Consider the following 27,000-nt stretch of genomic DNA (forward strand, 5'->3'; position numbering starts at 1 on the left):
CTCACAAAGCTGTGCAGAGATGCGGTAAAGGAAGACCTCAAAGAGAGAAGAGCAGCAGTGTTGGCCAGTACAGCAGAAGCTGGGAAAAGTATTCGCAATGCTCGCCTGTCCTTCGCCAACTACAAGACAAGATGACTGACCTCCAATGTCCCGATGGATCTATCACACCTTCCAGAAATGCAATGGAGAGGATTATTCACGACTTCTACTCAGATCACTTTGAAAGCCATGTCCACCTGCCCACATACCAAATTCCACAGGATGGATATGTTGTTCCCAATGTCCTCCCTTCTGAAATCCAAAACGACATTTTGTTGGTAAAGATGCATACAGCATCTGGTCCAGACAAGGTCAGACCCAAACACCTGAAGAATCTGCTGCCAGTACTCATCAATACACTGGCTCGACTCTTCACGCGCTACCTGTCTGAATGCAAGGTTCCATCTCAGTGGAAAACCAGTAGGACCGTTCTGTTGTACAAGAAGGGAGACATTCACGACATTGGCAACTATCACCCAATCTGTCTGCGGTCTGTTGTCTACAAGTTGTTCACTTGTGTCATCCTGAATAGAATAGGCAGAACACTAGACGAAGGACAACCATGTGAGCAAGTCGGGTTCCAAAGGGGATTCAGCACAATAGACCATATCCACACAGTGACCAAACTCATTGAAGTTTCGAGAGACTTCAAGATGCCACTCTGTCTAACATTCATCGACTTAAAGAAGGCCTTCGATTCTGTTGAGACTGAGATGGTCCTCGAAGCCCTGGCCAAACAGGGTGTTCAAACTCAGTATATCAAAATCCTCCAAGAGCTGTATAGTGGATTCACCACCAGGATTTCACCATTCTACAAGGAAGTGATCATTGATGTAAAGAGAGGGGTGTGGCAAGGTGATACCATTTCACCGAAACTCTTCAGTGCCGCCCTTGAGAACATCATGTGACAACTGGAATGGGAAGGAATGGGAGTGAAGATAGATGGTCGGCAATTACACCACCTCCGCTTCGCTGATGACATCGTTCTCATAACACCAAACATTAGCCAAGCGGCACAAATGCTGGCCGACTTCGGCCACCAGTGGAAAGGTCGGATTGCCGCTGAATCTCAACAAGATGATGTTCATGAAAAATGAACTGGTCCCTGAAGCTCCATTTGCTCTCAATGGAATGAGCATCTCCGAATGCAGCAGCTATGTGTACCTGGGTCGAGAAATCAACATGAGGAATGACCTGGCGCCAGAACTGTGCTGGAGGAAGAGAGCAGCGTGGAATGCCTTCAAGAGCGTCGAAGAAGTGGTTAAGAGAACGAAGAACCTCCGACTCCAGGCATATCTTCGATTCCACCATTCTTCCTGCACTAACATATGCCTCAGAGACCTGGGCCATACGCAAACAGGATGAGAACGCTATTAGGGTATCACAAAGAGGAATCAAAAGAGCTATGCTAGGAGTATCACGTCTCAGTCAAGTGAGAGAAGGAATCCGGAGTTCTGACCTCCATTGACCGTCAAGAATCAGGGATGCTGTCTCATTTGCCAAGGCACCAAATATCAGATGGGCCAGTCATGTAATGCGATTCAGAGACAACTGCTGGACTAGAGCTGTTACCGACTGGATTCCATGGGACGTCAGAAGACCTTGTGGCTGCCCACCAACTAGATGGTCAGATTTCTTCATCAAATCCCTGAATGAACGATTTGAGGCTCTTCCTGTTCCTGAAGCAAGCAGATATCACTGGGCTGCACTAGCACGCGACAGGGACAAATGGAGATGTTACCAGAGCCTGCTCGAGCAAATCAAAGATCAACGGGATGACAAGTGATACGAGTTATGTAGATAACAATAGAAAATCACATTGGTTATCCAATGTGTTGTCCAAATATCCCTTTTATTGCCATTCTATTCATGACAATTTAGACAATTCACTCATACTACCAGCAGTAGATTTTTCAATATATTTATAAATTCTCTAATCTATTTTCTTAAGTTAAGATGAAAATATGTATTCTTTTTTCTTTTGTTCACTGAAGTGTGATACACATAGGTTCTATTATTCGCTGATTATACTAACACACACACACACACACACACATCCTTAGGAACTTTTCAACCAACTCTGGTTCCAAGTTTAGTTTATCAAAGTCACTCTTTTATAGATAAACCATACTTTTTATTAGAAGACTGTAATGGTAAGCATTACACTTTATATTACATTATATTACATTACATTTTATATTACTGGTGATACCGAAGCACTGATGGATCAGGGTAAGCACAATGGTCTGCACATATATTATCTCCCACTTACGCAAAAATAGAAAGAGCTTACTTGGAAACAGACCATAGCTTCATCTGGAGTGGTGTATCAATTTTCTATTACTGCTGTAAAAAAAATCTTGCAGTTCTTGAGGTCAAATATCTCAAATTACTTTCACTAAAATAAGAAGTCAGGGTGCCCTCAAACCTGCCTTCTAAAGGATCTAGAGGAAAATCTGTATCCTTGACTTTTTCAGCATAGATTCTCAAACTTATTTGGCTTACAGCCCCTTAAAAAATTACTCAGGGGCTCGAGTGACAGCACAGCAGGGAGGGCATTTGCCTTGCACATGGCCAACCTGGGTTCGATTCCCAGCATCCCATATGGTCCCCCGAACACCGCCAGGGGTAATTCTTGAGTGCAGAGCCAGGAGGCCAGGAGTAACCCGTGCATCTCAGGTGTGACCCAAAAAACAAACAAACAAACAAACAAACAAAAAAAATTACTCAGCACTTCCCTGGAAATCTACCTTCTTTAAATGAACAAATAGAATGTGCTCCCTCTTTCTCTTCTCTTCTCTCTCTCCTCTTTCCCCTCTCCTCTCTCCTCTTCCCCTTTCTTCTCTCTCTTTTCTCTCTCCTCCCTTTTCTTTCTCCTTTCTTCTCTCTCCTTCTCTCTCTTCCCCCACCACGACTTTTATAATAGATTCCTCCAGGATCTTAGAAAAAAAACAGAAACCATAGAATAAGCAAGAATAAGTTTCAAAAGAAGTGTTTCTAGCCCAGAAAGAGAGCATTGTAGAAACACTTTTAAGGGGCTAGAGTGATGGTACAGAGAGAGGGTAGGGCATTTGCCTTGCATGCAGCTGACCCAGGTTCGATCCCCAGCATCAAATATGGTCCCCTGAGAACCGCCAGGAGTAATTCCTGAGTGCAGAACCAAGAATAACCCCTGAGCACAGTCAGGTGAAACTTAAAAAGAAAAAAATCGAATACATGATCATCCTCAGCTATTATCCACATTATCCATTCTATTTATACTATAATTCATGGACTTTCCCCCACAAAACCAGTATCAGCCAGGCCTGCTAAGAATTTCTTTTTCTGGTTGCCTTAAGTTTAAATGAACTCCAAGTTCATTTGAATATACATTTTATAAGGGATTGCATGATCCTGAGATACTTTTCATGAGAACACTAAAATGGATAATGTCATCACATAAACTTCTGGGAACAACAGTAGTTTATTTTCATTGCTTTGTGTATTGACTCAGCTATTTATTATATACTCAGTATGCAACTCAATCTGTCGAGCGCCTTTCATTTTTCAGGCCTGTTTTTCCCTTTCTTTAATTCATGTACACTGAAATACATGTGTACATATATATGTGTGTATAGATAAATATACATGCATATATCTACACACATACATATATATCTACACATGTATGTATACCCAGCCTAATATAAAGAGCATGTTCTTACATAAAGATTTAATCTCAGATAAAATTAGTATTATTTTATTTCTTCATTTTTCAAACACACAAAAGAGACACCCAAAGTCTGAATAACATTAAATAAGCAGTATTTGCCTTTATTTTAGCTACAATGGGCATGTTGTAAGGAACTGGGGCCATATCAAGAGGTATTTGGGAGCTACTCCTGTCTTGGTGCTCAGAGAAGCCTACAGTTTTAGATATCAAACTCAAGACTTCACATATATAAGGAAAGTGTTCTACCCCAGAGACATAGCCCTAGCCCCATTTTTAATTTTGTTCAAGTTTTGTTTTCAGACTGATTTAAAATATATTTTTAAAATTATATTTTCAGAACTAAGACCATTTAATATAGCTAAATAGTCCTAATTCTCATTTCTCTTGCTTCCTCAGAAAGAGTCATTTCCTTAAAGAAGTTGTAAGTATTCCCAGCCTCTTTTTGAGGACTTCTGAAAACGTTCTGCAACATTTCCGTCCTGATTGAACCATAGTCTACCTTGTGTCTAAATGTAGACTATGGTTCAGTCAGGATCACAACCAACTATAAGTCATGCGAGCCTGTATGACATACCCACAAAAAGCAGTTTCTAGTGGCAAATAATAGTAAGAAGCATAGAAAACATTTGCAAAAAAAGTATAACTCAATTTTATTTTTTAAAAATGAACTTATATAAGGGACTTGAGAGAGTGTTCAAGGGATTAATCTTGCCTTGTGTACAACTGATCCTGATTAAATCCCCAGCACCACATATGGTCCACCAAGCACCACCAGGAGCAAGCCCTGAGCACAGTTGTGGCACAAAAGTAAAGAGGAGGAGCAGAAGGAAGAACATAAACATAATCATAATGTGCAAAAGTTAATTAAATCTCAAGTTTAAAATTTAAGTTACTAAGGTAGCTGCTTTATTTCTGAATAGTAAGGTTGTACACCAATATGCATGTGTGGGAAGAGAGGAGGAGCTAGAAGAGTAAGAAGAGAAAATAAAATAAAAAAGGAAAGATGAGATAAAGAAGGTAAGGGTGAAAGAAAATGTGTGTAACTGTAATAATATGGGAAACTATAACTTTGAGGAAATTGGGGCCCTCAGAAGTTTGAGAGAATAAGAGGAATGTCAGAAAGAAGGACATCCCCTCTGTGTGACCCAAATTTAATTGCAGACTCCTTGAGCATGGTTGGAACAGATACAGCATAGCCTTTGAAAATGAAAACAGCAGGGGAGTCATGTCCGATAAAAGCTGAGACCAGAACTCAAGGTCTGAGGCTAACTGGTTGATTGTTAAAACAAAAATTAATTAATGGTCTTTGATAGTTCACAGTAAAGCCATATAATTCAAAATGTCCAATGTATAATGCAAAATCATTCAAAAATCAGATAATCAGGAAAATGCAACCAAAATTTAAGAGAAAATACTGCTTTTCATTTTTTTTTGAGAGGCCAATGGTTGTTTTGGCTGGGAGAAGGGCAATGTGGGGTGAAGGGGCCCCACCTGGAGGTGTCAGCTTATTCCTAGCTCTGTGCTCAGACATCACTCCTGGAGGGGCTCCAGGGACCACTTGGGGTGCTAGGGATCAAACCTAGGTTGGCCATGTGTAAGGCAAACTCCCTGCTCGCTGGACTTTGTCTCCAGCCCCAAGACTGGCCAGTTTTGTTTTTTTTTTTAATTAGTGAATCACCGTGAGGGTACAGTTACAGCTTTACACATTTTCGTGCTTGTGTTTCCATCATACAATGTTCGAGAACCCATCTCTTCACCAGTGCCCATTCTCTACCTTCAATGAACCCGGTATCCATCCCTGCCCCCAATCCCATCCCCCCACCCCAAGACTGGCCAGTTTTCTTTTTATTAAAGAGTCACTGTGATGTACAGTTACAAACTTATGAACTTTTGTGTTTGCATTTTAGTCATACAGTGATTGTTTATCCATCCCTCCACTAGTGCCCATTCACCTCCACCAATGATCCCAAGTATCCCTCTCACCACCCCCACCCCATCCCCCACCACCCCACCCTGCCTCTGTGGCAGGGCATTCCCCTTTGTTCTCTCTTCTTTTGGGTGTTGTAGTTTGCAATAGAGGTATTGAGTGGCCTTCATGTTCGGTCTATAGTCTACTTTCAGCTCGAGTCTTCCAACCCAAATGGGTCCTCCCGACATCCTCTACTTGGTGTTCCCTTCTCTATCTCAACTGTCTTTCCCCCTAGCATGTGAGGGAGACTGGCCAGTTTTTAAGGGTAAAACAGTCATGAGATAACCCAAACCAGTAGCAAACGTTTTCAGTAAACAGCTGTGTAAATGGAGTCTTCTAGTTATGATCTCTTACCACAGCTCAACTATGAAACAGTCACAGACAATATATGGGTAAATAAGCCTACCTAGATTTCAATTAGTCTATATTGATGCAAACTGAAATTCTAAATGTCATAGAACTTTTTACATGTTACAAAATATCAGTCTTCTTTTAAATTTCTCCTCATTCAAAATTTTGGTTTTAGTTAAGGCCTTGATGTGAAAACAATTCTTCACTTATGCGCCAGGCAAAAAAAGGCTGAAGTTTAGGTTTAACTCACCAACTTTAACTTGCTAGATGTTCAAAATATCAAAGGACCTAAAACTGCTATTATGATGTTACTTTAAGGAATAAAAATAAGCACTCCTGAAACAAATTACAGAAGCTCTTACATGAGAAATATAAACTACAATTTTAAAATAAGAATCAAATAGAAATTCTCAAAGAGAAAAATATGATGTATCTGAATTTCAATGTCAACAAACTCAGAAAATCTTCACATACTCTTTGAAATGCTCTGCTCTACCAAAATACACAATGGAATTCAAATGTGTGCCATAATTCTAAGGATGATTATATTAATAACATTTTGCTCAGGGCAGCAGAGCATGAAACCCAAGACTTCTGGATATATATTAGACTTATGTTATTCCTTTGTGTACTGGGAAAAGGGCATTAGAATGAGTCACCAAGCAGAAAATATCTGGAAGACAAAATCATTTTTGTTTTAGTACTTTATTACCTTTATTATAAAAGTAATCCATATCAATAAAAATGCCCCACCAATACAAAAGTATGTAAAGTATTTTTTTATTAAAATCTCCTAATTTTCCAGTTCTGATCCTCAGGATACTTTTAAGTTTTTAATCTAGACAATTTTTTTATGATACATATAAAAGATACTTGTGTGCAAAGGTTTTTCTTTTAAATAAAAATAAAATCATAGACTGCATAGCATCTCACACTACTGTAGTGATATGTTGTGTATATTTTTCATTCTGGAACATCATATGTATGTTGTCCTTTACTTAAGCACTCACTTCCTTTATGTTGAGTGCTTAATATGAATGTATTATGATTTAAGCACTTTCCTACTGATAATTGTGGCAGATTAATTATGGATTCTAATTCTTTACACTCCATAAAAGTGCTGATGGATTTATAGTAATATTGGTATTTCCTATATCTTGACTTTGGGCTTAGCCATGCCACTTACTTTGGCCATTGTGATGTTAAAAGTGACACAAAGAGAGCCTTGAAATGTACCCTTGCATTTGGACTTTTCCTCCTGTTTAGTCATTCTCGAGAGCTTGCCCCAGGTACTTACTGACCACTTTTTCCTGGGCCACTGATGTATTTGACCCCTGGGACACATACATTAGGGCTTTCCTTGCCAACTTGTAAACATTGTGGGAGGACAATGCTTGTTTCTGCATGACACTTTGTGTTGTAGATGGTTTTGTTAGGTGGTATTATTGTGGCAATAGTGGACTTACAGAATGATCATTAGGCTGGTAATTTTCTACAAATTTTTTTACCGTCATTTACCTTTACATATATGTTACAAGCTTAAGCCAAATAAATTCCTAGAGACATAAATGCTGTTTAGTTTAAGATTACAATAAAAATGAATATGTACTGCATATGCTTTTTTATGCTCCATATTTTCTATGCCCCATATTCTAAGTCTTTTGTATGTCAAGAAATGTAAAAGATTTGGGATTTTATCCTACTCTCCAACTACCACATTATCCTGACATCGTTTTACAAATGTTAATACAGACTTGAGACTCAAGTTAGATAGATATGAAGATCATGGTTACTTATGGCACAGAAAGCAGTATAAATACCAGCATGTTTATATGAGTTTCCTTTTGCCAAATATCAGAGGGACACAATACACTGGGTTAGGTGAGTAATTGCAGATGTAGTAATGATGTTATAGAAGCTTATTTAATCCAAATCTTTTGGAGGGCTGATAAACAAGCCTGCCCTTTGTTCCAGAGGCACTATTTTCCAAGCCTGCTCCCTATACAGACAATTTTGAAAATACAATACTGAACAAAGTTGAGTCAATGCCTTTCCTCACAATAGAAAAATGAAAGTGACAGCAGGACAATTATCGCCTAATGACATTGCTAGCTTATTTAATCCCTTTTACCAATAAAGAAATATATTTTTTACCTTAACTCAGAATTTAGTACTTTTTCTAAGATTATGAGAAAAATTTGTGAAAGAAAAATAGTCAGGAATAATTTTAAATTATTTCTAGGACATAGATTTCTGTTTAAGAAAAATCTTTAATAATTGTGCAATAAAGAATCTTTTACCATTATTTTTTGTTCCTTTATTTAACTTTAGTCAGGTTCACCTTATATAAATGAAAGGAACTTGTATCTTGGTAGCATTACAGAGAGAATGTTTCCGATGAAACGTAAATTTAAGAAGACAGGATGCTTTCTAAGAAGAAAGTACATGGAGATAGGAAATAAAAACAGTTAAGCTGTCATAGTTTTCAAGAGTAAGATGCACTTTAGAGCTAGTATATTATATTATAAATATATTTTATTGAATTTACTCACTTGGTAGATCTTACTGCTGTAGGAAAACAACAAAGAAACAATACGAATATTAAATTCTATTTTCATAGAAACAATTCTGTTATAATATATCATAAAATAAGATGTTATATTTAGAATTTTATTCTGATAACTGTTTTACCACAATACTTAAGGGATACGTTAAGTTTAGTTTGACTGTTTTTAATTGAATATATATTCTTTAGGTGGGTTACTATTATTATAACTACTATTATACCAATGGAAATATCATCTATGTTCAAGTAAATCAGAAATAACTACAAAGGAATCAAAGACATTTACCAGCATAGCAACATATAGCAAAGCTTTTTACTTTATTGGAATTCAATGCCTGTTGAAATGTATTTTGAAGTGCATAATTGATCTTTCATTACTGTAATCAGAACATCCTTATTCTCTTAAATATTTTCCAAATAAAATGACTTAACATATATTAACATTTTTGAAGTCAGTTCTTTACATAGTGCATGCATTTTTTTGTGATTCTAAGAGGCATAACTTCTCCTAAACCTACAGGAGAATAATTTTTAATCCTTTTGCATTTTATTTTTTTGCTTTATGGGTGACACCTGGAAATGCACAGGGGTTATTCCTGGCTCTGCACTCAGGAATCACCCCTGGCGGTGCTCAGGCCCCTCCTTTTGCATTTCTTAAATAAGATTTTTTTTTTTGCTTTTTTTGGGTCACACCCAACGATGCTCAGGGGTTACTCCTGGCTTTGCACTCAGGAATTACTCCTGGCAGTGCTTGGGGGACCATATGGGATGCCGGGGATCGAACCCGGGTCGGCCGCGTGCAAGGCAAACGCCCTACCCTCTGTGCTATCGCTCCGGCCCCACTTAAATAAGATTTTTGGGCCTGGAGCGATAGCACAGTGAGTAGGACATTTGTCTTGCACGCAGCCAAACCGGGTTCAATTCCCAGCATCACATATGGTCCCCAAGCACCGCCAGGAGTGATTCCTGAGTGCAGAACCAGGAGTAACCTCTGTGCATAGCCAGGTGTGACCCAACAAAGCAAAAAAAAAAAAAGAAAAAAGACTTTTATTCAGTTAATCAGATTTATCGATTCATGAAATTCAAGGACCTATGAAATATATATTTAATGCTCAGAAACAATTGAACCCAAGGTCTTGGCTGAAGTCAGACATTTATTCAGATATTGAATTTTAAATAACTTATTTCTCATCATTTTTCTTCCATTTTTGTCTCATTTCATTTTTGAACCACACCCAGAGGTGCTTAAGGAAACTCCCATTTCAGCACTTGGGTTTGCTTCTGGACATGACCAAAAGACTTTGTGGAACCAGGGAGCAAAGTGTATGCTCCAGTCCATTGAGCCTCTCCCCAGCCAGTTCCATTTTTCCCACTGAGTTTTCTTGACCCCAACTTGTTGGACTTCTCTGTAAAGGCTTCCTGCCCCTGGAAACAGAGTTAGGGAGCCATGTGAAAAATGGAAATTCCACAGTCACCTTGGAAACAAGGAAAGGAGCAGAGGTGGACTAACCCACAATGATATCCTTAAGAGTGCATCATTAGTCTTGTTATTTCCTCATAACTTTCTTTAGCAAGTTCCAGTTTACTTTTTTATTTATATGGTAGAAAACTTGGATGAATTAGAAAACAGTCAATAAAGATATATATAAACCCAAGTCTGTAATGATAGAATTTATGCAATGAAACCAAAAGATTAGGAATATAGAGCAAGACCATCATTCAATTCTAATATATATCTTGTATACTTTCAATATATAATGTACAATGTTTATCCCATTTTATCTAATGAGATTTATGTAATTTCCAATGTTGACTTAGCTATTAATTTAACAGCATTATTGCAATTACAATATATGCCAGATTTATGCCATATATTTGAAGAAGCACATTTATCATTTATTCTTAAATAGGTCATACATTTAGATGACTTAAACATAAAAAATCTACCAAAAATTCTAATTGGCAAGTATTTTCCCCTCAAAAATTTTTTTCATCTACCTTTTCTCCCCCATAACACAAATTCCATTAGTAGAGTGGAAACTATACATCCAAGTTTTTATGGAATACTTCCAGTTATTGTCATTTGTTTTAGTTTAATTATTAATAGATTCACCATTTTACTCTCTAAAGTTTTGTGGTTTAAATAACAAATACAGAGAAAAAAATCAATGGACTTTAAAACAGAAAAATAATAGAGAGAAAATCAATGATACCAGAAGATAGTTCTTGAAAGAAAAAAGATCAATAAAATTGATAAACTTCAATGATATGAGAGAAAGGATATAAATTAACAGTATTAGGAGTGGAACAGAGTAATTATTTCAATTGTTTTTATTCCACAGAAATAAAAATAATAACATTATAAACTATATGTTTATATATATATACACAAAAGATCTTAAACAACATTAACAACCTAAACTCACTAAAACATTACCCAAAGAAAGACCTCTATAACAATTATAAATTGTATTTGGGGCCACCTCTATAACTATTAAAAAATAGCAATAATAGGTATTTTTATTGGTTTCTTATGATTATCCCAAGTGCTTATTTATATGATTACAAAATTCTTAACCTATTTTCACACATCTTACTCTTTTTTCACTTAAAATATATGAAAATTTTCCATGTAGGCTTTTTTAATTTTCAAATTTTCTATTATGAAAAATTTTAGAGATGCACACACCAAATTTCATTTTTTTAAAAACAGACATGGTGTTCCTTTGATGAAGATAACTCGTAAATTTCTCATTTGCTAGCTAGATGATGAAATTTCTGTCAAGTCACTGCTGTCAGAATGGAGTAGGTGGAAGGTGGTCAGGAGATAGATAGAATCAAATTGAGAAGCATGGAATTTAAAGCTATACAGATCTAAAACCTAATAACCATCCTATCACTTATAGGCTATGTGATCCTAGGTATTTTACTTAGCTTCCCCAAATGGGAATGAAATTTCTATATCTTATACCTGCAGTCAAGATCAGATGAGGTTTTATATATATACATATACACATATATTATATTATATATAGGTTATATATGTATAGGTTACAGTAACAAAATGGGCCTCATTCCCCTGACCCTGGAAGAGCCCCCAATACGGCAGCATTGAGAAGGTATAGCAAGGAGAGGCTGCTAAAATCCCAGGGCCCAACTAGACTGCCAAAAAGAAGAACTAAAATGACTGTCTGCACTTTTACTGAACGTACGCTGGCATTGGAAGCATCTATCAAGGACCTGATGGTGCAAGTGCAGAAGATCAAGTATGAGGTCATTGGATTGACCGAGACAAGAAGACATCAATCACATCATGCTGTTTTTGACACTGGAAAAGAATACGCAACAGTAGAGGTGTTGTTGGTGTTGGTTTCCTTGTCAACACGAACTCAGTCATGAGCATTGATTTGTTCAAATGCCTAACAACCCGAATCGGACGCTTACATTTGAAGAGATGTGGCTCATTGTGGCAGTTTCTATCTTTGTCGTCTATGCACCAACATCCAACTACGATGAAGAAATTGAGAAGTTCTACATGGAGTTGGAGAAGTTCTATAAAGAAGACCACACCTTCTGTAAGGTCATTGTTAGTGATTTTAATGCCAAGATAGGACTGAGAAGGTCACCCAAAGAGCTCCACATCGGGACCCATGGACTAGAGTGGAGCGAAAAGGATGAGAGACTGTATGAGTTCATCATGTCAATCAAGATTATCCATGGTAACTCGCAGTTCCAGAATCTAAATAGTGGACATGGGAGTCTCACAGTGGATAGTTCCACAGCGAAATTGACCACATCATATTCAATCAATGGTTTTGCCTGACCAATGTTGCTGTTGTCTCAAAATTCCAAGCAGAATCAGACCACCATCTCCTTAATGTGTAATTTTACTTTACAAAATGGGGAGAAAGGGCTGAAAAGTTTAAGAAGAGAACTCCCAGAATGACTACCAACTGGGAGCTCTTCAGCACGATTGCAGCAATATGGGAAGATGCCATCATTGACAACATTGATGAAGAATATGATCGACTGGTTCAGCACCTCCATAATTGTGTGAGGAACGCTGAGAGTAAGAAAGCCACAACAAGACGTCTGTCTTCGGAAAGTCTCCAGCTCAGTCACCAATGTGGTTTGGCGTGAGCCTCAGGCAATCACAAGCTAACGTCTGAGCTCACAAAGCTGTGCAGAGATGCGATAAAGGAAGACCTCAAAGAGAGAAGAGCAGCTGTGTTGGCTGATGTGGCAGAAGCCCAGAAAAATATTCACAACACTCGCCTGTCCTTCGTCAACTATAAGACCAAGATGACTACCCTCTGATGTCCTAATGGATCTATCACATCTTCAAGAAGGGCAATGGAAAAGGTTATCCACGATTTCAACTCAGATCTCTTCAATAGCCACATCCACCTGCCCATATACCAAATTCCACAGGATGTATGTCATTCCCAGCATTCTCCCTTCTGAAATCTGATATGCCATTTGTAAGTAAAGAAGTGTACAGTGCCTGGTCCAGACAAGGTCAGACCTGAACACCTGAAGAATCTGCTGTCAGTACTTGTCAATACACTGGCTCGGCTCTTTACATGCTATCTGTCTGAATGCAAGGTTCCGTCCCAATGGAAAACCTGCAGGGCCTCAATGACCAAGCTCATTGAAGTTTCGAGAGAGTTCAAGATGCCACTCATGATTTAAAGAAGGCCTTTGATTCTGTTGAGACTGAAGCGGTCACTGAAGCCCTCGCCAAATAGGGTGTTCAAACTCAATACATCAGGATCCTCAGTGAGCTGTATTATGGATTCACCACCAGAATCTCACCATTCTACAAGGAAGTGATCATCAACATTAAGAGAGAGGTTTGGCAGAGCAATACCATTTCGCCAAAACTCTACAGTGCCATCCTTGAGAACATCATGCGACGACTGAATGGGAAGGAATGGGACTGAAGATAGACGGTCGGCAACTACACCACCTCTGCTTCACTGATGACATCGTTCTAATAACACCAAATATCTGCCAGTGGCACGAATGCTGGCTGACTTCGACTGTGAGTGTGGAAAGGTCGGACTGCAGCTGAATCTTACGAAGACAATGTTTATGAGAAATGGACTATTTTCTGACATTCCATTTGCTCTCAACAAAACAAACATCTACGAAACGCAGCAGTTATGTGTAACTAGGTCGAGAACTACACATGATGAACGACCTGGCACCTGAGCTGCGCAGGAGGAAGAGAGCGGCGTGGAATGCCTTCAAGAACGTCGAAGAAGTTGTTAAGAGGATAAAGAAATCCAGCTCTGGGCACATCTTTTTGACTGCACTGTTCTTCCTGCACTAACAAAAGCCTCAGAGGCCTGCGCACTACAAAAACAGGATAAGAACACTATTCGGGTATCCCAAAGAGGAATCAAAAGAACTATTCTTGGAGTATCATGTTTCACTCATGTGAGAGAAGGAATTCAAAGTTCCAACCACCATTGACGATTGAGAATCAGAGATGCTGTCTTGTTTGCCAACGCATTGAAAATCAGATGGGCCGGACATGTAATGCGATTTGGAGACGACTGCTGGACTATAGCTGTTACCGACTGTATTCCACAGGTCATCAAAAGAACACCTGGCTGCCCACCTATGAGATGGTCAGACTTCTTCTTCAAGACCCTGACAAACGGTTTGAGGCTCTTCATGTTTCTGGAGCGAGCAGACGCCATTGGGCTACACTAGCATGTGACAGGGACAGATGGAGACGTTACTGGAGCCCACTCGAGCAAACTGATGAGCAACGGGATGAAAAGTGATACAAGTGATATAGGTTATATATATATCACCCAATTTAACAGATGATGGACATTACTCAGTGAAGGAATTTCAGATTTATATCAGACATTTGGCCTATCACAGTCAATTTAAAAAACTACCGACAAACTCATCTCATTGTCCTCTGTCAGAAGAGAGTATAAAATGACACTGCCATAGCCATGCTGTTGGACCCTGAACCAGGCTCACGACTGCTTTTCTCATGCTCAGATGAGCCTCACCCATGAGAAAATCTGCAGAAAACCCAGGCATGCGGGACTTGTTACTGAAAATGCCAGGTTCAACAAAACAGAGAATGGGTGACCTCCGCCCATGTCCCCCATATTTCTGGCATCTTGGCAATCACATCCATAAGCCACCTCTGTCTAGTGCCAGATAATCCAATCAATGGCCATGATCCAGAGACTTATTGTCTTTCTCTCTCCAAAGAGACCATAAAATGACACTGCCATAGACATGCTGTCGGACCCCGTGCCAGTCCGTTTCATTCGGGTACTCCAGGGAGGGGTGGGTGAGGCTCCTCCCTGCCCCAAGGGACCCAGCCCTGGTAGCTGAAGACTTCCAGAACTTGACCTCCACCATGCTGATGGCCACTCTCCACATGCTCAGGCTGAAACTCACCCACAAGTAAACCTATCCCTGGAGTGTGCTGCTGCAAATGTTGTCACGCAATATCTCATATGTCACACCACTCATACTCGAAGAATAGCACACCACATTTGGTGGGGTTTAAAGTAGAATCAAACAATCTTAGAGGGAAATATATTTTTACAGATATAATCTTGGCCTCCGGCAGAGCCTGGCAAGCTACACAGCAGAGCCTGGCAAGCTGCCCGTGGCATATTCGATATGCCAAAACCAGTAACAAGTCTCACAATGGAAATGTTACTGATGCCCGCTCGAGCAAATAGATAAACAATGGGACAACAGTACTACAGTGCTACAGTGCTAATCTTGACCTTATTTTTAAGTCATATGTATATATGTGTATATATATAGATATATATGTGTATATATGTAGATAGATATATAAGATATGAGCACTCAGGCTCAACTCTTCACAACATATTAGTAATCTCTTATAGAAGGGCTTAATGGTCCCTGGATGAAATACAACAATCTTCACACACTCTCCTCTAAGGAAAGTTTTTCAGAGTACTTTCAGCAGCTTATTCATAACAAACAATACAAAATAAGTTATTTCGGTTCTTCTTTGGGGCAGAGGTTGGGGTTCGGGATGGAAACATCCAAAATATGGTGGTGGGATTGGTGTTCTAATATTAAATGTAATAAAATATTGTAAACTGTATCACAGTATCACTGTCATCCTATTGCTCATTGATTTGCTTGAGTGGGCACCAGTACTGTCTCCATTGTGAGACTTGTTACAGTTTTTGCCATATTGAATATGCCACAGGTAGCTTGCCAGGCTTTGCTGTGCAGGCAGCATTCTCTCGGTAGCTTGCTGGACTTTCCAAGAGGGACGGAGGAATCAAACCTGGGTCGGGGTCGTATGCAAGGCAAATGCCCTACCCTCTGTGCTATTGCTCCAGCACATTGTAAACTAAAATAATAAATAAATAAATAAATAAATACAGAGGGGTCAGAGTAATAGTATAGTAGGTAGGGCACTTGCTTGTGTGTGGCCAGCCTGAGTTCAATTCCTGCCATCCCATATAGTCTCCCAAGCCCACCAGAAGTAATTCTGAGTTCAGAACCAGGAATACCCCCTAAACATTGCTAGGTGTGGCCTCCAAAACAAACAAACAAAAAATAATAAAAACAAAACTATCTTTATTCTGTTGATTATATATCATACTATTAAGAAAAACAGAAATGTGTAATAGAGCTGCAGCAAATTCACCATAATCTTGAACTTATTTTTAAATCTTATCAAAATAATAATGTGAAAATGACTTGACTACAAAATTTTGTTGGTGGCATTAAATAACAAAGAAAAATAAGAAACGTTATTAACAAAGACTCGCTCAACTAACAGCTCTATTATTTCAGTCCTGGGCAGAATTATCAGTTATTTAAAAATATTCTAAATTTTAATCTCTGTTAACTGTCACTGTCACTGTCACCACTTTGCTCATCGATTTGCTTGAGCAGGCACCAGTAACGTCTCCATCTTGAGACTTGTTGTTACTGTTTTTGGCATATCGAATACGACACGGGTAGCTTGCCAGGCTCTGTTAACTACATTACCAAAAGATCTAGATTGCCTAAATATGGTGAGGAACTGGTTAATAAAGTTTCCCTTTTGGGTTGTTTGGAATAATACACCTGGTAGTGCTTATGGTCTATTCCTGGTGCTATGTTCAGTAATGACTCCTGGCAGTCTTCAAGAGACCTTTTGCGGCACCAGGGATTCAACAATGATAGGTGGGATTCAAGGCCAAGCTCCTTAAACTCGGTACTATTTCTATAGTCCAATAAGCCATTTTTATTTCTACACTGTGTCAACAAGATATGAAAACTTAGATTTTCTTGTCTGCATTACTATATCTGAGAAGTACCTTTCCAACCAAGGGGAAACAATTGCAGGTAACTTGGCTGTCACTTGTATTATTTCAATGTCAAAGCATTACCAGATCTGAAAGAAGGCATATGATTTTTTTCCCTGTACTACATATAGAATATATAGTCAAAAGAATGACAAGGCCCTGTCAGTAGAAATATTTAAATTTTACTCAGTAATTAGTTTTCTTGACAACTAGCCAAGCCTGTACTGTGTACTAGGCATTTTGTGGTGTTTAAATAAAAAAAAAAGACCAAAACAAAAGGAAAGAAACTACTATGGAGCAACTTAGTATCTCATTAAGGGTAAATAAGACACAATGACAGTTACAATGCTGGGTGGCACTATAGAAGGGGATAGAATGGTTTCACAAAAGAGGTTACAATTTTCAGTTAATCAGAAGACAAAATGAAGGCATCTGTCTTCAGAAGTCACAGAACCTTAAGTGCAAAGACATACCAATAGGACAGAATTTCAAGTTTTCTTGGGGAATCTAGGTGCAGATGAGCTGGTTGATTCACCTAAAGCTGTGAAGATTGTGCTTCCTCTAGTTCACAGAAAAATGACTAGTTAATAGGGAGGAACTAGTAAATGTTTGTTTTTTGAAGGAGGAGGAGCCTTCCAAGCAATACTCAGGGGGCCTAGACACCAGGCCACTCTAAACGAGCTGGACAGGAGGACAGTGTCAGGTCCCAAGGACTACCAAGTCACCTTTGGCAATGCTTGGGAGCCTCCCCAGGCACCCAAAGCAATGGTTGAGAGCCTCCAGGACTCCATCCAGTCCAGTGATACTAGGAAACCATGGGGACATGTGGTGCCAGGAATCAGGGATAGAACCCAGATCAGAAGCACGCAAATCATGTGCCCTAATCCCTATGCTATTTCCCAGCACCTAAATGTTTTTATATAAGGGTTTGAGATGATCTGATTTTCCTTTTTATGTTTTCACATTTTTTGTTTTATGTTGGGCTTATATCCAGCAGTGTGTAGGAGCTATTCCGCACCTGGTACTCCCTCTGGTGCTGGGAATCATGTGGTTCCAGGGACTGAATAGGAAGAACCTCCATATACAAAGCAGGCGCTCCAGTTCTTTGAGCCATCTACACCATCTATATGAACTACATATAGAACATATAGTCAAAAGAATGACAAGGCCCTTCAGTAGAAATATCCCTATTTCATCCCTATTTACCCCCCCCTTTTTTTTAAAAAAAAAGATCATTTTAGTAGTTATATGAAGGATGAACTGGACAGGATAACTGGAAAACCATAATAATAAAAATAATGTGGCCCTCATGGAAAATCTAGATCTTTTATAAATGGGAACAAGTATTAAACTATTAATCAACTGAAAGCCAAGATAAATTAGGGAGCAAACAATGTTTAGATAAATAAATGAATAAAGTGAATTTTTTAATATAACTAATTCTCAAGTACTCCAAGAGTAGTTTTTTAACAAATAAACTGGCTCACAGAAGATTTTCAAATTTCTCTAGTGTTGCAATTTCCTAAGTTCTTATATGGTTTACCAAATAGGTGTACGGAAGAAAGGGGGAACAAAAGTACACTTAATCCATTTTTCACCGACTTATTACAGAGTCTCAAGGAAACTAGGAAGCTCATGGTTTGTATTTGGAGCATAAATACAATTTTCTCATCTCCACATACAATCCACATTGCAAAAGAAAATATACATACTGAGAGAATAACTGACTCCCTACATTGGTACTCTAAACTACTTTCCTTGAAAAGTTTTAGAGTTTTGTTTGTCTTGACCTTTCACCTGGACAATGTAAGAAATCACATCTCAGTGCTCATTTGTGTTTCATCAAATGAGCTGCTAAGTGAATGTATCTCAGCTGTGGTTTGGTGGACACATCCTCACAAGATTAACAGAATAACCAGATCAATTCAGTCACTTGCTAAGCAACAGGTCTCCTCTCTCTCTCTGCTTTCATTGTTCTGAGGGCTGAAGTGATTTTCAGGTACACCCCATAGAGGAAGTGTGGTGTAACATGTCTTCTATCCAGCAGTGCTTCTTTGGATAGGAAACACTATCGAGAGTACAAATCCACACTTTTTAAAGATAACCACCCCCCAAAAGGCTGTTGCTTTATTTTCTAATGCTCTCTCCATTTCACTTTGTCATAATTAGACTGTATATTCACTGCATGACAAAACTGGAAGAAATAAATTATGCTCAGCATATTCCTTGTGTTTAACTCTGGTCATCATGATCAAAGTAGAGGAGGGGCTTGGTTATTCATTGAAGGGAGAATTTTTTCCCTTAAGATTTGTTTGAGAGAAAAAAAAAAAGCACAGTGGGTAGGATGTTTGCCTTGCATGCCGCCGGCCTGGGTTCTATTCCTCCGTCCCTCTTGGAGAGCCCAGCAAGCTACCGAGAGTATCCCGCCCGCACGGCAGAGCCTGGCAAGCTATCCGTGGTGTATTCAATATGCCAAAAACAGTAAGTTTCACAGTGGAAGTTTTAAGTTTTACGGTGCCTGCTCGAGCAAATCGATGAACAACGGGATGACAGTGCTACGACAGTGCTATAGTGCTAAGATCTGTTTAATTCAATCACTGTGAGATAGACCCTTACAAAGCTGCTCATGATTAGGTTTCAATTTTATAAGATGTTCCAATCCCATCCCTCCACCAGTATATATTTCCCAGCACCAGTGTCCCTAGTTTCCCTCCCATCATGCCCCCCATTTTACCTCTCTCTCTCCTGTGTGTGTCTCTGTCTCTGTCTCTCTTTCTATCTCTGTATCTCTTTCTGTCTCTGTCTCTCCTTTTGGGCACTGTGGTTTGCAATAGATACTGAAAGGTTATTGTGCATATTCCTTTCCCTTTAGCATTGTTTTTTAAACCACTTTTTGTGCTGCATAACAAATTTCATACTCCATAACAAAAGGTGTTATCATAACAAAATGTGTTTGCTATCCTTTAGAAAGTATTTGATACCTACTGATCAACAACACACACACACACACACACACACACACACACACACACACACACCCAACAACCCCCCCCCCCCCCACACACACACACCCCTCTTATCTTGGACTCTCAGCTGCTCTGGATATAGAATACATACAAATATGTGTATATATATTTGCCAAATTGCCCCCAAAGTCTCACGTTCACTAGATTGAGACCTGTAACTGCCAAATGGGCCGAACTGGACCATCAGGTAGGGCAGGGAGAGGCGGGAGGAGGCTGTGAGCGGGAAGAAACTACATATCCCAGCGTGCACTGCCCACGAGCACAATGGAGCCCCGTCGTCATCCGGTCACGGGGCTGGGCGTTCCGTGCGCGCGGCGGCTTCAGGCCTGGGTCCCTCCTAGCGGAGGGCCCTCCCGAGCTGGGAAAGCCTCGGTTCCCGGCATGCCCTGCCACAGCCGCGCCTGCGTACTGGAGCAACCGCAGCAGGGAGCGGGTTGTTTTAAAACGCGGTCGTAGTTCCAGAGAAACTGGCCCGCCTGCAGCCGGCCACAGCGCCAGGCGGCCAGATGGATTGTGGGGTGAGGCTGCCGTGCCGCGGGCCCGGTTCGGGCCGGGAGCCCAGGTTCGAGAGCCCCTGGGAGAGAGTCAGCTGTTTGGCCCTGGTCCCCGCCCCTTGCAGAATGCGGGCTCGTTGTCGAGGTCCCTGGAACCCGGTCTATGCGGGGAAACAAGCTTAGGGACGAAGTTTGCATTTGGCCTGAGTCTTCTCGACGGCGGAGAGGGGTCTCCAGCTCTGCCGCATCCCCGCCTTTTTCTTGTGTGTTGTTGGAGATTACAGGTTTTCTGGGAAAGCCCATTTTCCAGAATTTTCCGTGAAAAGCAGGGGGTCACTTTTTTGTTTTTTGGAGAGTTTTTTTTTTTTTAATTTGTGTGTGTGTTTTCTCCTAAAGCCTAAGAAGCCTCAGTAGAGATCAAATTAGATGGACAATGAGTGATGAAGTAAATCAAACCAGCACCCAAACAATTATAGACTATATTTGCAGCTTAGAAAGCAATTTTGTTTTCCATTTTTGTTTGGAGAGGAGGTGGTATGTGTGCTCATACCCTATAAAGCTAGTGTAAATATTTTATACAGATCATAAACACCTTAGGGAACTATCAAGGAAAAATTAGATGTGAGCAACTGTATGGCCCCCCCCCCAAAAAAAATTAGGTGCAGGGGCTGGAGCTATGAGTAGTACAGTGGTAGGGTGTTTGCTTTGCACGCAGCCGGCCTGGGTTGATCCCTGGCATCCCATATGGTCCCTCAAGCATCACCAGGAGTAATTCCTGAGCGCAGAGCCAGGAGTAACCTCTGAGCATTGCTGGGTGTGACCCTCCCTCAAAAAAAGAAAACTATTAGGTGCAGATCTGCATTCCATTTAGAATTTCGTGGGGAAACTGGTACCTTGTTTCCTGTTCAAATTGGATTTAATTTTCAAAGATGAGCTTTTGTTGACCAGCGCAGGTCTGCTATGCTGTAGCAAGGTCACTGTCACTGTCATCCCGTTGCTCATCGATTTGCTGGAGCAGGCACAATAATGTCTCCATTGTGAGACTTGTTACTGTTTTTGGCATATTGAATACACGATGGGTAGCTTGCCAGGCTCTGCCTTGTGGGCGAGATACTCTTGGTAGCTTGCTGGACTCTCTGAGAGCTGGAGGAATCAAACCTGGGTCGGAGGTGTGAAAGGCAAACGCCCTACCCGCTGTGCTATTGCTCTAGCCCTGTGCACCTGCAGCATCACTTAATCACTTTGTTTCTCCACCATTTGCCTGGAACTATACACATCAGTACAAAGCCCTTTTGCTGCTTGCTACAAAAAAAGTGAATAAATGAAAGTTAATTTAATTTAATTGGATTTTGCACCACACCTAGCTGTGCTTAGGACTTCCTCCTATTATGTGCTCAGGGGTCACTCCTAGTAGTGCAGAGTTGGGGCCCAAACTGGGATTGGTAGAGTGCAAAGCAAGCATTTTCCCTGTTTGCTATCACTCTATAGCCACAAATAAATTTTCTCATAAAAGTAGAATTTGGAAGGTGTTTATTTTTTTTGTGGGGGTGAATTATTCTGAATATATGTGGCCTTTTTCTTGTTTCTCAACTGTTAGTGATCCTGGTGTTTTGTTTATATTTAAGGTTGGCAGAAAGAGCCAGGGGTGTGTGGTTCCTACACACAGGAAGCCCAGGTTTGATCCCCAGTACCACAAATAAAAAATAAGGCTGAGTGAGAACCCTTGGAGCCCTGGGCATCTTATGAGGGAAGGAAAGAACGTACTTTCATTTTTGTCCTTTTCATTAGAAAAACAAATGTTTGCCCAGCAGTTACTTGCAAATACAGGCTGAAAGTCTCATTGGCTCAGAATGTGTCAGATGGACGTGCCAGCTGCAAGGGGAATATGGGAAGAGGAACTTTTCAACTTGTTTTGGAACAAGTACACAGACATCTGTAAAGCTGTCCAAGATCCTTTTCATACTTTTCTCTCCAGTCCAGGCCTAGTATAATTTTAGGTTAGCAGCAATGGGTAGCCAAAAATGGGATAGAGTATATACCCTTGTGAAGTTTCTACATTTTTGTCTCGTTATTTTCTTCCCATCTCAATTATTGGTCTCACTTTGCAGCCAGTGCTGGCAGGGCTGTGGCAAAAGGAACCTTCACTGATTATTGGTGGGAATATTGTCTAGTTCAGCCTCTATGGAAGGCAGTAAATAAATTATCCAAAAAAAAAGTAAGAAAATGTTCATACAAACTACTGATTGATGTCTATCTCCCAAACATGAAAACAGTCCAAAGAGAAATGCATTCCTATGTTTAATGCAGCACTTAGTACAATCAAGAGACTAGATAATATTGACAAACCCTTGGTTTGGGGTTACAAAATTTATAAACAGTGAGGGGAGGGTGAGGGAAAACCACAATGGAAGTGACATAGGGACTCTACTGAAGGTTCCTGGGCACAATGGTGGTAGTGAGGTACAGTAATTTTGTACACTGATACCACCAACTATTCAAACCACCTAAAATATATTTTTAAAAGTCATTGTCTCATACCGTAGAATAAAAGAAATTCTGGGCAGAAGCTCTATAAAATTAGAATAAAAATTTATTTTTATTCATCCACATACATTACCCTACTTCCTTCTTTCCTCACCTCTTGGCAGACAGCATTCTAGTCTGTTTCAATGAAATTGGATGTTTTTAGATTCCACATTATAAGTGATATAATACAGTGATTTACTTCAGTTAATTTCTCTAACATAATACCCTAAAGGTCCATCCATGTCACAGTGACAGGATTTCTTTTTGTTGGTTGGGTACTAGTCTTGTGTATACATGTATCACAATTTCTTTATCCATTCATTTGTTAAACTTTGATTGTTTCCATTACTTGAACATAGGTTTGCAGATAGTTGCAAATTGATTTCAATTTCTTTCTATGTACACATACATACCCATGAGTGGGATTGCTAATCATGTGATGGCTTAAGGGTTTTTAAAAAAATTTAATTTTTTATTAAGGCATAGTGATTTATTCATACTTGATTTCAGGCACACAATGTTCCAACACCAATCCCACCATGTCAACTTCCCTCCACCAGTGTCCTCAGCTCATCCCCGCCCTCTGTAAGCTGCCTTCTTGCACGGAACATTTCTAAGTTAGGTTGTTGTAGTTTTGATCTCATTTTTTCAGTATTGTTGACACCGTGGCACACACACACATATATACTATGAGTAATTTATACATTATGTATTACATTTAATGCATGCCACACCTTTACATTATTGTCCTCAAGTCCTCTGTCTCTGTTGCTTCTCTTTTGCCTCATTACTTCCCCTCTTTGATTTCTTTCTTCTCTGTATTTCGTGTTTCAGTAATCTAGGGTCAGTAGTAATTTACATAGCCCCATTGATAATTTGTATTCCAATGTTTTATATATATATGTATGTATATATATATATATATATATATATATATATATACATATACACGGCTGGAGCGATAGCACAGTGGTTGGGCTTTCGCCCTTCACATGGCCAACCCATGTTTGATTCCTCCGCCCCTCTCGGAGAGCCCAGCAAGCTACTAAGAGTATGGAGCCTGCATGGCAGAGCCTGGCAAGCTACCCGTGTGTATTGGATATGCCAAAAACAGTAACAATAAGTCTCTCAATGAGAGATGTTACTGGTGCCCGCTGAAACAAATCGATGAGCAACGGGATGACAGTGATGGATATATATTTTGGTTTTGGGGTCACACCTGGAGATGCACAGGGCTTACTCCTGGCTTGTACACTCAGGAGTTACTCCTGGCCATGCTCAGGGGACCATATGGGATGCTGGGAATCAAACCCGGCTTGGCCGTGTGCAAGGCAAATGCCCTATCTGCTATGCTATCACTCCAGCCCCCCAATGTTATATTTTTTCGTATACCACAGATAAGTGAGATCATCTGGTATTTGTCCTTCACTTAACATGATATTTTCCAGTTCCATCCAAGTTGCGGCAGATTGCATGATTTCATTATCCCTTGCAGCTGCATGGTATTGCATTGTGTATGTATACTACACTTTCATTACCCACACATCCTCCGTTGTTGAATGCCTAGGTTGATTCCATAAACTAACTTCTCTGTTAAGTGCTGCAATCAATAATGGTGTGTATATGTCTTTTCAAATGAGTGTTTTCACATCCTGCTGGTATATACTTAGAAATGGATTTGCTGGGTGATTTGACAACTGTAGTTTTACTTTTCTGAAAAATCTCCGTATTGTCTTCCTTAGGGGCTGAGCCAGACAACAATATCTCCAGTAACCTCCAAATTCCATATTGCTTTGTCATGAGTGTACCATTTTACATTCCCACCAAACTATGTAAAGGTTTCACTTTCTCCACCTCTTCACCAGACTTTATTGTCTTTTTGATAATAACCATTCTAATAGGTGTAAGGTGGTATCTCATTGTAGTTTTGATTTGAATTTATCTAGTGACTAGTGAGCTCTTTGTGTGTGTGGTTTTATTGTTGTTTAGTTTGGATCCATACCTGGAGGTGCTCAGGACTGTCTCTTTGCTCAGAGTTCACTCCTGCCTGTGTTTGAGGGTCTGCATGCAGGAAAGGGAGTAAATCGGGATCAGTTTACTTGTGTGCAAGGCAAGCCCCTTATCTCCTTAATCTCTCAGGACTGAGTTGGTTTTCATTGGCCTATTAGCTACTTGTCTGATTTGTACAAATGTTCATTCATATTTTTGCTCATTTTTACTTGAATTATTAGCTTTATTGCTATTGGGTTGATTGAATTCTTTCTATATTTTTCATATTAGCCCCTTGTGAGCCATATGGTTTTCAAATATTTTCTCCCATCCCATAGGTTGCCTCTTCAAATAAGAACTTCTCATCTAATGTATAGCCTGGTAACTATAGTTAATAATATGGTATATGTATACCTGAAAGCTTCTGAGAACAGATGTTTAAGCTTTATCACTTAATTAAGATAATGGATGTATCATTTAGATTTTAATTAAAATAATTACCTTTATCTATTTAAATGGTCATAGCTCTGCTCCATGTCATCTTTCCTGCAATTTTGACACATAGAGCTGCTTCTATGTTTACCTCATGGAGAGAAAAGAGGTTGTGAATAACAAGTTGACCTTTAAAGCTCCCACCTACATTTAATTAACCAAAAGAGGACACCTGACCATTCTTTAATTGGTATATAGCCCTATTCTTTAGGAATATAAATATAAATATAATCTTCCCAAAGGAAGAAAAATTAGTATTTTGAATATAATAGAATCTAGCACAATAAAAGTGTGAATTTAATTGTAGGTACACATGGAAACAGTAATGTCCAGATCAGTCCTCTCTCCAGTCCACGTCAATGCTACAGCTTCTGAAACAGTCACCGTACTTCAGCAAAGGATGAGAATAGTTGAAGAACAGACCAGTTCTCTACGGAATGACTTAATAATGTTTGACCTTGATGATAAAAGGTAAAAAAGGAAAAATAATAAAGCTCAATAAAATGAAACAAGATTTTGTAGGTTGAGGAGTCTTGTTTCACTGAGTATTAATGAAGCGTAATATTGTGGATGGTTTGGCAGGTAGATATTTAGAAAGGGTTGATAACTAAGTTTCTTTCTTTCTATTTTTTGCTTTTTGGATCACACCCAGCGATGCTCAGGGGTTACTCCTGGCTCTGCACTCAGGAATTACTCCTGGCGGTGCTTGGGGGACCATATGTGATGCTGGGGATTGAAGCCGGGTTGACTGCATGCAAGGCAAACGCCCTACCCGCTGTGCTATCGCTCCGGCTCCACTAAGTTTCTATTTGAGAAGATTTGCAAAAAGATTTGTGATCCTGTAATAGAGCTAATACTATTTTCCTAAAGCATGTTAATTAAAAATAAATTTTGTAATCGATTTACTTTTAACACTCCATTAAAAACAAATATGCATTTTTGTGTGTAATTAAAATAATTTTGGTTCTTATTTTTTAAATAAAAAACTATCCGTGATAATCAAGGACATCTAAATTTAATTTGTGCCATTAAATATGGTTTTTATTATATTTCCTAGACTTACTGCAAATAAAGAGGTTTTAAGTATTTAAAAATATTATAATTTTGGGCTGGAGAGATAGCACAGCGGGTAGGGCGTTTGCCTTGCACGCGGCCGACCCGGGTTCGAACCCCAGCATCCCATATGGTCCCCTGAGCCCGCCAGGCGTGATTCCTGAGTTCATGAGCCAGGAGTGACCCCTGTGCATCGCCGGGTGTGACCCAAAAAGCAAAAAAAAAAAAAAAAAAAAAAAATTATAATTTAGAATTAAATAGTAAAAAAATATTTTATTCTTCTAAAAAAATTGTTGCCATGAATTAACAATGACTGAAGGAATCTGCGTCCTTCAGCAACTGATATGTAAAATTTAATGGCATAATTTTCTGTTAAGTTGCATATGTAATTTCTAAATATCTCACTACAACCTAAAAATATAGTTGCTATTATGGCACCCATGATATAAATAACTTCAG

At 39.5% G+C, this 27,000-nt stretch overlaps 1 protein-coding gene across 1 annotated transcript in view; it reads left to right on the top strand.

Annotated features, from left to right (window-relative positions):
* The window catches only part of CCDC150 (coiled-coil domain containing 150), a 142,932-nt gene that overhangs the window by 34,914 nt on the left and 81,018 nt on the right, over positions 1 to 27,000 (top strand). Inside the window, exons 3-5 of the mRNA XM_055121257.1 lie at positions 18,512 to 18,599; positions 20,175 to 20,549; positions 25,796 to 25,959. Of these exons, the coding sequence (XP_054977232.1) occupies positions 18,512 to 18,599; positions 20,175 to 20,549; positions 25,796 to 25,959 (627 nt within the window). The remainder of the gene's footprint in view (positions 1 to 18,511; positions 18,600 to 20,174; positions 20,550 to 25,795; positions 25,960 to 27,000) is intronic.

Source organism: Sorex araneus, chromosome X, assembly GCF_027595985.1.
Source record: "Sorex araneus isolate mSorAra2 chromosome X, mSorAra2.pri, whole genome shotgun sequence".
NCBI classification, from domain to species: Eukaryota; Metazoa; Chordata; class Mammalia; order Eulipotyphla; family Soricidae; genus Sorex; species Sorex araneus.